Source organism: Neolamprologus multifasciatus, chromosome 11 (genome assembly GCF_963576455.1).
Source record: "Neolamprologus multifasciatus chromosome 11, fNeoMul1.2, whole genome shotgun sequence".
Lineage (NCBI taxonomy): Eukaryota > Metazoa > Chordata > Actinopteri > Cichliformes > Cichlidae > Neolamprologus > Neolamprologus multifasciatus.
Window position 1 is genome coordinate 7,026,675 of NC_140449.1, and position 13,511 is coordinate 7,040,185.

At 40.2% G+C, this 13,511-nt stretch overlaps 1 protein-coding gene across 1 annotated transcript; it reads left to right on the forward strand.

Annotated features, from left to right (window-relative positions):
* The first annotated feature begins 3,133 nt into the window (after window positions 1-3,133).
* On the forward strand, window positions 3,134-11,725 carry LOC146507710 (V-type proton ATPase subunit C 1-A-like). Its single transcript, XM_085178366.1, has 13 exons — window positions 3,134-3,312; window positions 3,729-3,889; window positions 4,474-4,541; window positions 5,451-5,536; window positions 5,728-5,822; window positions 7,788-7,879; window positions 8,102-8,200; window positions 8,303-8,371; window positions 8,573-8,665; window positions 8,917-9,010; window positions 10,189-10,286; window positions 10,457-10,583; window positions 11,057-11,725. The coding sequence occupies exons 2-13, from the start codon at window positions 3,758-3,760 to the stop codon at window positions 11,153-11,155; spliced, it is 1,152 nt and encodes a 383-aa protein (XP_085034492.1). The 5' UTR covers window positions 3,134-3,312; window positions 3,729-3,757; the 3' UTR covers window positions 11,156-11,725.
* The last annotated feature ends 1,786 nt before the right edge of the window (window positions 11,726-13,511 follow it).

Sequence of the window (13,511 nt, forward strand, 5' to 3'; positions counted from 1 at the left end):
GTATCAGCATTTTAAGGCTTTGGGATTATGTTTGCCATTTCTAAAATAATACAAATAGGTTATAAAAATACAATTTATTTTAACTATGTTCAGAAAAAATAAAAACAAGTATAGGAAAGTAATTTTCAAGTGCAATCCACTAATGTCTGTCTTCTACGGTAAAAGCCCATTTTCTGCAGCATCTCTTCAGTCTGTGACCCTCATAGTTTAATTTTCATATGCAGACACAAGTTCTCCATACCTGCTGTGAAGTTTAGGATCCAGGAATTTGTGACCTAGGACTACTGTTCTTGTATGAAAACCCTGTTTACCAATTACAAAGCATTATCCCTTAAATCCCCAGCACTCTGACTGACCCACATCATATTTTTCTTATTTCCCAGCAGCTCATGATGTCTTTTTGTTGTTGGGATTTTTTTCTTCCACATATCTATAAAATTCCTCAGAGTGTTAGATGAGAGTTGAGTGCTCCTCGGGGAAAAAATAAACAATAGCAGCGCCTGTTTCACTAATAAACCTATTTCGTGGAGTCCATTGTAAAGGCTGCGGAGGCGATGTACTGCGACACAAAAAAGTTGTTCCGTGTTTTGTGCCTGTTCTCTCTAACACTACACCAGTTATGTATATATAAGGCTAATCACACATAGCATCTAAAGTGGCTTCCAGTAACACACAATGTTTGATTTCCATTGTTTGGATCATAATAGCCATCGCTGCGTTGGGTATGCGACAGGGAGACATGTGTACCACCCACTGTGAGGGCAAATACTCCAGTGGCTGCATTGTGCAGCAGGAATTCTTATTTGCAAACATTGCAAACAGATTACATCAATGGACCGATATAGAAAGACCCTGAATCACCCCTGAGTGACCAAGGCAGGCAAAAAAAGGAATAAACAACATGTTCCAAGAATCAAAAGGTCAGACAATTACATACAGCCAACAATATTGATTCCCTTCATTTTTCAAACAGAAGAAGTTGTTATGAGTATTTGTTTAATGAATATTCACAAACAATTTGAATTTGTTAAGAGAATATACACATTATCTATTAATTTTCCATAACAGGCCATGTGCATTTTACAATATGTAAAATGACTAATGTAAAATACACTTTTCTAGTGCTCAGCTCCACACAATTACAACCCACATATATACATATATGTATATACACATAGCATATAAATAACTCATCTTCAGTGAGGCTGTGCAATATTAACTCCCAGTCTTATATAGCTGACAGCTTTTAAATACCTGTCAGTAAATGAGTTTAAATATTGCATTTATATTATGTCAGTACATTTATGGTATTTAAGCTTTTTCTTCTTCTTCTTTTGCACCATGTGAGTGAGTGTTGTCTGTTATGCTTGCATAATGACAATGAAAAGTCATAAATTTACCATTTTGGTGGACATGAATAGTTGTTTAAAAACACCCTACATTAGTCGTATGCAACAGGCACTTGTTAAGTCTCTCCCGAGTGGTTTCCCCTCTTTTTTTGCCAAAGAATGTTGCTAAGTAAAAAGAGAACTCCAAACAAACTTCTCCTCACACTGACCTGAATGTTAAGCAGGGAAATATAAAGCAGCTGACTGCAGGAATATAGCAAATATTCAACAGGTACATCTTTAGAAGACTTAAAGCAGCAATATCAGATTAATAAATACCCTGATACTCCTTTTTTCATAAACACCACAGCCTTAGGTCTCACATAGCACCAAGAGGACCCACGGTAGTCTTATAAAGACTAATAGATACTTGAGAAATGTTAATGCACCCAAAAATAAACTGGAAAAATGGCTCCGTATTTCTGTGATATGCCATGAAATGGGAATAGTCTTTATCACTGGGCTTTCCCAGGACATGTCATGTATAACAATAGTATCAAAGAGGTGGAGAGATACAGCGCGATACCATAACGGCTAAACAATAACAACGCCTAAAAAATGATGCACATTTCACCCTCATTTCCCTTCTTGCAAAGATAGATTGCACAAAAATTATTTATCATTGTTACAGAACTCTAAAATGACTGGAATACTTTTGAAGTGCATTGTTTCTGGGGAAACCAAATCATCAGGTAGTTCCCATGAATGACACTAGAAAAGCTGCTTATGTAAATGCTCTGAGTTTGGTGTGTGCATGTTAAAAGGCTACATGGGTACAAGCACACCTGTAAGCATCAGTTACTTTGGACCAAGCCGAAACAGGTGATGTGGAATGTACAGTACACAAAGCATTTAGAGAGAGACCTTCATCCTTCATGTGTGTAGTTCTACGACACACTTGTGTGGCCTTTCATTGTGTACTGTTAACATGGTTTTTATTATTAGCATTTTCTAAAGAAGCTGAAGAAGGGCAAGGGGAGAGCAACACGCTTGTTACAGTAGGAGTTTTATGCTTCCATACTTTATCACTTGTCTCTGTTTCTGAACCTCCAGAGCTCATGCAGCTGAATCTAAGCAGTAGCTGGCCTTCTGCAGACTGGCTGATTGTGGTGTGTGTGTCCCCTGATAACATCCAGGGAGACTGGCCTCTAGCCAGCTATGGGCAAACTCAACCCTGTCGTTTGATGTTGAGGGTTGGCTCCAGGCAGACCAAGCATTGTGTCCCAAAACAATGAACCCCAGACCCACTGAACTATAAACAAGTCCCTTTGGGGGGCGTTTTCCTCGGTATTCTGTACAGGAGACACCCAAAGTCAGGAAACCTGACCCAGATTTCCTAAATTTAGTTACTCTAAAGGCTCAAATGCTGCTGACTTGGCATCCAACATTGTCTGCCTTCTTGTCTAATAGGGTAATAATGAGTTTGGAATGTTGACCCAGGATCAAGTCTGAGATTTGGGGCTTATAATTAAGGAAATTTGTTGAAAATCCATTAAAACGAGAATATATTTTCTCATCAAAATAAACTTACATTGATTTTATTTGCTGTTACATAAGTGCCAAACAATATTGGTGTTTTGTTTCAGAATGTGGCCTAGCTAAACACACTCTCTTTTATCCGGATTATAGTCTAAACGATCCACATAACTCAAGCGTTTTTGAGCCCGAGTACCACCACCAGTCAGGGTTTTTGTGGGTTCAAGCTGAGCCAGGCTGCAGTACTCGCTCACCGCCAGCTGGGGTCGTTGGTGGGTCTCCGCAGCGTGTGTGAGAGGCCTTCCGGTTCCTCTTGCAGATCAGCTGACTGGTACTGCTGTCAGGAGCTCACGAACTGTACTGAATGGCAACTATGAACGCTGTCAAGCTATAGAAACACTATAAACACCTTTATTTTCACTAACAACTGTAACGTTTTAATACCCCGGTGAGTGAACAGCTAAAACGATACCAAAAAGTACCTGAGTTGTTACCGTTAATAGCAAAGCTAGCGAAATGGCTAACGATAGCTAATCCCAGCTGGATGCTGCTTGACCTTAACCATGTTTTTGTTTTGCCAGCTACGGTTTATGTAACATATTGCTTATTTTTTTATTTACGGTATTGTAACGTTAGTTAGTAGTCAGGGAGTGAAGATATGGACTGTTGGTGAAAGAGAAACGTCAGCATGTAGTTGTCTTGAATGAATGGTTGCTAGTGAAGCATCACTTGCTTAGTGGGGAACGGTGTCCCTGTAAGTAAACAGTCTTTTACTTGTAATCAGACAGACAGTGTTGTTTAACTAAATGCTGAGGCTAATAATATTAGAGAAAGCACTAGTCTAAGTCTGGCTTTCCTTTCCAGCTTTCTCGAGCTGCACCAGTGCTGTAAACATGACAGAGTTTTGGTTGATCTCTGCACCGGGAGATAAGACCTGCCAGCAAACATGGGACAAAATGATGGCAGCCACCACGCGTACCAACAACCTCTCCACCAACCACAAGTTCAACATCCCAGACCTTAAGGTTAGTATGGGTTTATACACTTTTCAGGACAGTATATAAACCCTGTGCTTGCCACACTGTCCTGCTGTTCCCTCCTGTGCTGCAGCGCAGAGCTGTTACACTGTAGTAATTCATAATGGTTTACCCCATTCATTTCAAAAAGTCATTTAACAATCGTTTAACAATCAAAATCACTCACCTTCTGCATCCACTGTCAAGAATAAACCGATTCTGTGTATCGGAAGCAGTCTGTACACAGATCTGTTTCCTTCATGTTGAAGCAGCGTAGGGGAGTGTTTCATCCACAGAGCAGCTCTGTTTTTCTGAATTGGTCACTCTCCGTGCTGAAGGTGAAGTAACCCCACTGACCTTGGTGCTACGCGGGGTTCTAATGTCCCACTGCTGCTGTTAGCAATGCATGAACGCCTCTGGACAAAGAGGCGCCGTCCAAAGCGCACAGGGGCCCCCTGGATGTCACTGTAGGCAGACTGAACCCCAGATGTCCCTGTTTAAACACAACCCTGCTGACACTGCTGAAAAAGACCCAAATCTCAGCACTGATAACTCAAAACATGTTTAATTTTTGTTTTTGTGTCCAAAAACAGGTTGGGACACTGGATGTCTTGGTCGGGCTGTCGGATGAACTGGCCAAATTAGATTCCTTTGTTGAAGGGTATGCAACCTGTTAATTTCTGATTTGAACCGAACATTATTTTTCTAATTAAAAAGTTATTTTCTGTTTATAATGGCTCTTACTATTGACCTATTAATGAGAGTTGAACACAAAACCTGCATTCCCAGTCCTCTGCCACTCTGTAATCTTTCCTCTACTTTGTAACAATGAGGAATTTCACAGGGACTTGAGGCTAGTGGGCTCTGCAGTCTAAACTTGGCAATTTACAGTTGGGTGATACACCCGCAGCTCCTTCTGTAGTCATATTTATAGCAGATGACTTCACTCTCATGAGTATGTTTGACTGTAATCTCTAGTCTTTTGGAAACATTGACATCCAAAGCTCACACACAGCTCTTAGTGCCTGAGCTCTGATATGCTTCCTCTGCTGACTGTGGGAAAGGCCAACCTTGCAACACGGTTTCACTTGTTTGCCTACAGCCTCTCTTTAACCCAGTTCCTTTTTGAAGTTTCTGCACGCCATATCTGAAAAAGAAACTGCTAAATTCTTAATTTCTTTCAGTTAAAACGTTAAGTTGATTTTTGACACTTGATATTATAATAACATTGCAAAATAGATGGGTAAAAGTTGAACATTAGTGGCTGATGTACTTTCTTAGGAACTTTTAGCCATCAAATGTGACTTGGCTCTTGGTGTTTCCGTGGCTTCATGGCTGCTCTGATGAGCCATGGAACAGCGTGGTTAAAAATCTTGAGGACTGAAAGTCTGCTGTTTTATAATGACCTTGTCAGGAGATTATCTTTACACGAATATGTGAAACCCTTTGATGTGTGCGTCAGTTTGTGTTAAATCTGGTTGGGGGGAATCAGTTCCTGGGGGTCATGTGATGCTTAGTGCATGCAGTTTGTGTTGAGATGGCATTTTTGCTCTCTCCTGGGTGTTCACAGTGTGGTGAAGAAGGTGGCTCAGTACATGGCTGATGTGTTGGAGGACAGCCGGGACAAAGTGCAGGAGAACCTACTGGCTAATGGAGGTACGCTGATGGTTACAACACTCTCTGTTCGGATTATGTTTTTTAAAAAAAAGGAAAATATAACTGTATTTTTAATTGGGGTAATGCAAAGAATTGTTAGCTGCAGAATAATGATATTAACTTTAGGCTGCCGTGAGATAATAAGCAGGTAATAGTGTTGCTTTTACAGCTTTTGTTTTCTTTCCCTTTAGTTGATCTTGTCACCTACATTACAAGATTTCAATGGGATATGGCAAAATATCCTATAAAACAGTCCCTTAAAAACATCTCTGAAATCATCTCAAAGGTAGGTCTGTCATTTAGGTTAGAAACATAAAAAATAATATCCCTGAACATTTCTTGATGCATGCTCAGTCATCCAGGTAAGTAAATCTCCAAAAGTTGATTCTGTTCATCTGGACGTAGCATTTTGTGGGAGAAATGTTTCGTCACTCATCCAAGTAACTTCTACAGTCTCAGCTGACTGCAGGTTTCCCCAACCTTATTAACAGTACATTTGCATAATGACTGAAACTAGTCCACCGAAGGAACAGTGGGCTGGGAGGACCTCCCAGCCCACTGTTCCTTCAGTGACTTCTTCAGTCAGCTGAGACCGAAGAAGTCAGTTGGATGAGTGACGAAACGTTTCTCCCACTGAAAATGCTACGTCCAGATGAACAGAATCAACTTTTGGAGATTCCTGAACTTTCACTACCAGTCAAAAGTTTGAACACACCTTGTTTAATGTTTTCTCTTTATTTTCATGACTATTTACATTGTAGATTCTCACCGAAGGCATCAAATGTATAAATAATAACATATGGAATTATGTAGTAAACAAAAAAGTGTGAAATAACTCAAAATATGTTTTATATTTTAGATTCTTCAAAATAGCCACCCTTTGCTTTGATTATTGCTTTGGGCACTCTTGGCATTCTCTCGATGAGCTTCATGAGGTAATCACCTGAAATCGTTTTCCAACAGTCTTGAAGGAGTTCACAGAGATGCTGAGCGCTTGTTGGCCCCTTTGCCTTCACTCTGCGGTCCATCTCATCCCAAACCATCTTGAGTGGGCTTAGGTCAGCTGACTCTGGAGGCCAGGCCATCTGGCGCAGCACTCCATCACTCTCCTTTTTGGTCAAACAGCCCTTGCACCGCCTGAAGATGTGTTTAGGGTCACATATCCCCCAACAGTGTCACCAGCAAAGCACCCCCTGACTATCACACCGTTGGTGGGAACCATGCATATAGAGACCTTTTCTGCATCGTACAAAGGCGCGGCAGGTGGAACCAAAGATCTGAAATTTGGACTCATCAGGCCAAAGCACAGATATCCACTGGTCTAATGTCCATTCCTTGTGTTTCTTGGCTCAAACAAATCCCTTCTGCTTATTGGTTTTCCTTAGTAGTCGTTTCTATTTGGCCATAAAGGCCTGATTTGTCTTCTCTGTACAGTTGATGTAGAGATGTGTCTGCTACTGGACCTCTGTGTGGCATTTATCTGGGCTCTAATCTGAGGTGCTGTTAACTTGCGGTTTCTGAGGCTGGTGACTCGGATTAATTTATCCTTAGCAGCAGAGGTGACTCTTGGTCTTCCTTTGGTCTTCATATGAGCCAGTTATATCGTGCTTCTTGATGGTTTTGGCAACTGCACTTGGGGACACATTCAAAGTTTTTGCAATTTTCCAGACTGACTGACTTTCAGTTCTTAAAGTAATGATGGACTGTCATTTCTCTTTACTTAGCTGATTGGTTCTTGGCATAATATGAATTCCAGCAGTTTCCAAATAGAGCTGTCAGCTGTGTACCAACCTGACCTCTGCACAACACAAGTGTGTTACCCAATCCCATTAAGAAGACAAGAAATTCCACAAATTAAGCCTGACAAGGCACAACTGTGACGTGAAAACTATTTCAGGTGACTACATCATGAAGCTCACTGAGAGAAGGCCAAGGGTTTGCAGTGCTGTCATCAAAGCCCAGAGTGACTGCTTTGAGGAATCTAAAATATAAAACTTATTTAGAGTTATTTATCAGTTTTTCTTTGCTACATAATTCCACATATCTTGCTTCATATATTTGATGTCTTCAGTGAGTATCTAAAATGTTTTATTTTTTTAAATTTTATATACTCATGAGTAGCAGCAACATTTAATAATATCTTCTCACTTATTTAATCCAGGTCCCTCACTGCAGTTATTCTATTCTGTGGTCTTTTGTTGTAGTTTACTTTGTCTGTCATTAATATTTTTTGCCATGGTTTCTTTTACAGCAAGTAACTCAGATTGACAATGACTTGAAGACCAGAGCATCAGCGTATAATAACCTGAAGGGAAACTTGCAGAACTTAGAAAGGAAGAATGCGTAAGTTACTCACATGGACAAAAGTGCACCTGTAACATTACATGAAGGCTGCAGTGCCGACCTGGAACGTCCTTTAGGATGACCGTTCACTTCCTCTATTTTCCTCCACCTCACTGTGTTTTACCTAGACCTTGTCTGTATACTCTGACTTCGAAAAGCTTTTATCAACAGCAGGACCCTCATATGAGTCTGTGTTGTTGTAATGCTATTGTGTGCCAACAGGGGGAGCCTGTTGACCAGGAGCCTGGCTGACATTGTCAAGAAGGATGATTTTGTACTTGATTCAGAGTACCTCATCACTTTGCTGGTTGTCGTACCAAAGTGAGTCAGCCCCAAGTAAACACAGCTATGTCCTGATTGATTTTGTATTGAATGAGAAGGAATATGAGCATTAATGAGTTCTGCGCTGTTTTGTTTGTTCAGGACGGGATACTCTGACTGGCAGAAAGCATATGAAACGCTTGCTGAGATGGTGGTCCCACGGTCTTCACAGTGAGTCACGTCATCCATGAAACAGATATTTTGTTAATGCCCTTATCAAGCATCTATTGTTTAGTTTGCTCTTTGTGACAATTTAATTTATTTTTGTTCTTATTTCTGACCACAAGTATTTAGAGACTTAGTATGCGATTAATTTACATTATGAACTTCCTATTATTATATCACTAAAATAGTACCTGACCTTTCTTCTAGTCTGCTATTTGAAGACAGTGACAGTGGGCTGTTCAGTGTCACTCTGTTCAGGAAAGCTATTGATGACTTCAAACACAAAGCTAGAGAGAACAAGTAAGTGATGGCATTGTGTTATTATAACCACCATTCTTCCCAGTGAATATAAACAGCTCTGTGTACATAAATTATATACGTGTCACATATCTAAGTGATTTTCTTACGTATGTAGATGTGTCTTGCATTATGTTCTCACAACTGATCTTCAGACATTTAAATATGTGAAGGATATAAGCTGGTGTCTCTACACATAAAAATCACTTTCTGGTTAAATGAAACTGTTTTTTGTGTCCTCATGATGTTCATAGGTTCACGGTAAGAGACTTTCAGTACAATGAAGAAGAGATGAAGGCAGATAAAGAAGAGATGACACGGCTCTCCACAGATAAGAAGAAGCAGTTTGTAAGTTCTATAGTTTTTTCCCCTCTAATGTCATGTATTTGTTCTATTTTGGGTTTGCTGTGCAAGTAATAGAAAAGTCAAAAGACCCAAATGGTTTGGGATGTTCTAACCCATGATGTGCTGTTCACATATATGTTCACATATATTCACATATATGTTGAATTATTAGCCTACTGTGCTATTCTGTTTAATTTGCTATCGTCAATGTGGTTAAGAAAAAGGTTTGGATGCTCTGTGTGTGGTAGACTGATAAGATTCTACCAAATATCACACTAATTTGTATTTGTATTGTTTTTACTTGTTTTAGCTGGATTGATAAATATTATTTTATGCATATACAATCTTTTTCTTTTTGTTAAGCCTGATAACTGTGGATTCCCCCCCCCCACTGTGTTCTGTTGAAGAAAACTTGAGTGTGTGCTTGCATCACAAACAACCAATTAAAGGCTGTTGTGGAAAATTTAACAATAACCTGCAACACACCCAGTGAGCTTGATTTGAAGTGGATTTAATAAACACATTGCAATGTGGAGAGAGCATCCCAGTGAAACACCAGGACCGTCTCTGAATTGTGGCCACCGCCCTTACATCTTATATACAGACACACAGACAAAGAACATTCCACAAACTCTTACATGTTGGCCCCTCTCACGGGGGGGCTATACCTACCACAGAGAGAATTATGACCTTGTTTTCTACTTGGCCGTCACCTAAAGATTTACATCCCTGATAAGCAGAAGGAGTCCCACTATCTGTTTAACGTCTCCCATTACAATGGCCTCACTGTATTAACTTTCCACATGCATGTAAACTAGTGACAGGAGAGCTCTTACTATAGTAAAGTGAGAAAGTGATATTACTATAACTAATGTAATATGATTAAATATGTGATTAATATATGAGAAAAGAAATCTGCCACCACAAGGCTGAAGCAGAAATTCAGTTATTGTGCAGCCAGCAGGGGTCAGAAAGTGCTGAGTGCACACGCACCCAAAGAAAGTTTGTCACTGGCTACAGAACATACAGCTGTTTAGGACAGAAAGAGGATCTGTCAGCAGGACTTTTATAAAGCACTTTCATTAAAACAAACAGATATTTTGAAGCACTTACTGTGAATGAATTTAAGATTTATGACTCTGACACATAAAACTGATGGTTACTGTTGTTCATCTCTGTAGGGTCCACTTGTCCGGTGGCTGAAAGTGAACTTTAGTGAAGCCTTCATTGCATGGATTCACATTAAAGCACTACGAGTCTTTGTGGAATCTGTTTTAAGGTAGGCCTCTTGAATAAACATCGCAGTGCCAACAAAACCAACTATTACAAAGAGAAAAATAAAAGCTAAAACCTGACACTGTTTGCCTTGTTTTTTTTCCACTGATGACAGTACTTGTAGTTTAAACATTTTAAGTCTGAAAGTGGAGTTGAACATGTTCTGGTTTGCAGATATGGGTTGCCTGTGAATTTTCAAGCCATGCTCCTCCAGCCAACCAAGAAGACCATGAAGAAGCTGAGGGAGGTGCTCAATGACCTTTACAAACATCTGGACAGCAGTGCAGCAGCTATCATTGATGTGAGTGCTTCAATAATCCTCACCACTGAGTAGGAAGGGGAAGTAGATGCTGCAATCTCTGCATCCATCCTTGTGTCAGGTTATAACAGCTGCTCCCTCTCATGGCAGAAGCTGGTTACTGCAGATGGGATATAGGTTAAGTTGTGCAGCATTGTTTCTGTTTGTGTAATGCATTTATAATGTTGACAGTTGAAAAGAAGAGAAAAAATAAAAAAATTCTTCTTAAATATTTCAAATCTAAAGTTTAATTTGGTCAAACCTCGGAACAGGTAAGTAGCACATTTGGTCTAGCTGTGTCGGTTCCATCCAAACAAGGGTGTATTTTTTTTCCAAGGATTTGGATTGTGAGGGCAAATTGGATTTGGTGTAAAGTTTCATTATATGACACACACACACACACACACACACACACAGAGATATTGCATTGGCTGCTCACACCCACTAATATCCTGCTTCTTGTGTTTTCTCTCCAGTCTGCAATGGACATCCCAGGCCTGAACCTGAGCCAGCAGGAATATTATCCTTACGTCTACTACAAAATCGACTGCAACCTGCTGGATTTCAAAGTTTAACACTTTAACTGATCGTTTGTCTTTCTGAGTGTCTATTAAGTTATGTTTTTTCTTCATCGGTCAAACCTCCGCCTCCTCCCACTCTCTCTCTCTCTCCTCCCTCCCTCGTCAGCTGCTTGAATGACAGAGCTGCATGTTCATTCCTTGTGGTGAAAAGGCTTCAACCACTTTTACAACCAAGTCAAAAAAACAACAACTTTTGAAATGTTTTTGTTTACAGTTTTTCTTTTAAAGGCACGCTGATTATTAGCTCAATTATTTCTCAACGTGAAATCAATTAAGAAAAATGTACTGGAGAGCTAAGCGTATTTACTGTGTCATTCCATGTGTGCTGGTGTGAAGTGATCGCCATCTTCTGTAGCTGTGTTCAGAGATTTGTGTTTACATTTGGGTAATTTCATCATTGTAGCCATGGCCACCACATCTGGTATGTGTTTCTGAGATTCTGCACACGTTGTGAAACACAGATGTATGTTGTCGTCTCATGTTGTGTATTTACTGTAAAACAAAAGAAATCTATATCTGAGTATTGTGTAAGCCATTGATTGAATAAATGTGATGGAGACCACAGCATTTCAAGTGATAGAGACAGAAATTACAGGGATGGTTCAGGGATGGACAGACACACCAGATGACACCGGGATTGCGGTAAGGGTTTATACCATGTTTTTGGAATCTCTCCCATTGACTTTATGATTGAGGTTCGAAGAATTCCAAGGAAAGTATCCCCTTCCAATTTCATACATTGGTGGGAATATGGAAGTTGGAATCTGAATTCCATTCTTACTCTACCAGAAAATCTTGTAGTGGGACGAGGTCACAATCCTCAGCCAATCACTGATTGTTACAACCCGTCTAGGGGCCAGGTCCTAGCATGAACGAGGCACTTGCTGCCCCCAAGACCCAAACAGCCACAGAAAACGATCGCTTGTCATTACACGCCGTTTATTTACAAAGTAGTGAGGAAAGCAACAAGACATGAGGGGTGAAAGGAAAAGTTGTCTACAAAACTGTATACGGTTGCACTCTGTGCCCATTCATCCTTAATACCATATTGTGTGAAAAGCACTGACTGTACGTACAGATGGATGGCACAACTCGACTTCATCACACTGTACAAAATATCAAGCGCAGCCACCATTTGCTTGTAACTGAATCCAGAGTCTGCACAGCAGTCGTCACGTAATGGAGCAAATCGTACTACTACATACTGGAGTATGATTACAATGAACCCAATAGAATTCTATTTGAACACTTCATCCCATTGTCTTGTCTTGTCTCATCTCCTAAAGTGAAATTTAAGGCTCTAACATACAAAAACACTGGCAAATATGCTTCTTTATTCACAATATTGTCGCAATTACCAGCAGATTAGACACGTGGAACTTTTCCCTCCAACAACGGCTCAATATAAGCTTTACATTATGTCAACTGATGTTAGTCTGAAGTGTTTTTCCCTGTGATAAACAATTTGATTATATTCTCACATTGTATGAGGTTATTCACCAAGTTTCAATATTGACATCTAACAGCAGCTAAAACAGTGCTTTCAAAAAGTACATGGGGCAATCCAGATGTTTTAGTTTTGTTGTAGTCATTTAGTCCATGTTAGTTACAAGTATAACATACCTGATACTGAGGAATAAAAAGTCTTTCCACGTCTCCGTCTCTGAAAGACCACTGTCCACATCCTGCACTTCCTCTGCAAAGCAGTGACATAACAAAAAGCAAACTTCATAGTACAAGACATTTACTCTGAAACAAAGAAAACTGAGATCAATCTGGATTTGATCCAAGCTCATTCCATTGAAGTCTGACAAGCGGGCAGCCTTCTTCTAGAGCAATCAGCCCTTTTGCTGACTTTAGCCAAGTCGATAAAGCCGGTTCCTTTAGGCAACCTATAATACTGTCTGTGGACCCAGATATCATGGCCTAAAAAATTTGCAAGAATGTCCATCACATTATCTTTCAGGGTTAGGACTGTAGACAGTGTGGATACATGCCTTCTCAACTTGGTTGAGGACAGTGTCTCTCGATGCTTGGCTCCACATTCCCTTGTAATCTGTCTGGTGGCACCCGATCCTCTTAAGTGGGTCTCCCCTTCAGGTCTGGAGAAGAAAAAGGGATTTTTATCAGGCACACCACAGGCCTGCCAACGTGCAACCAAGGCTTCCATTGAGGAAAGCGTCCCAGGCATTAAAAGGATAGGACCTTTCCTATTCCTTTTTCCTCTTATATGAATGTGCTCAAAATGTTTTTGCTCAAACTGAAAATCTGTGCACAGAAAAAGGTGTCCAACTCCCCGCCAGCTGGTCTCCTCAGACCACTACCTGTTCCCTGGAAGCCCTGGTCACAC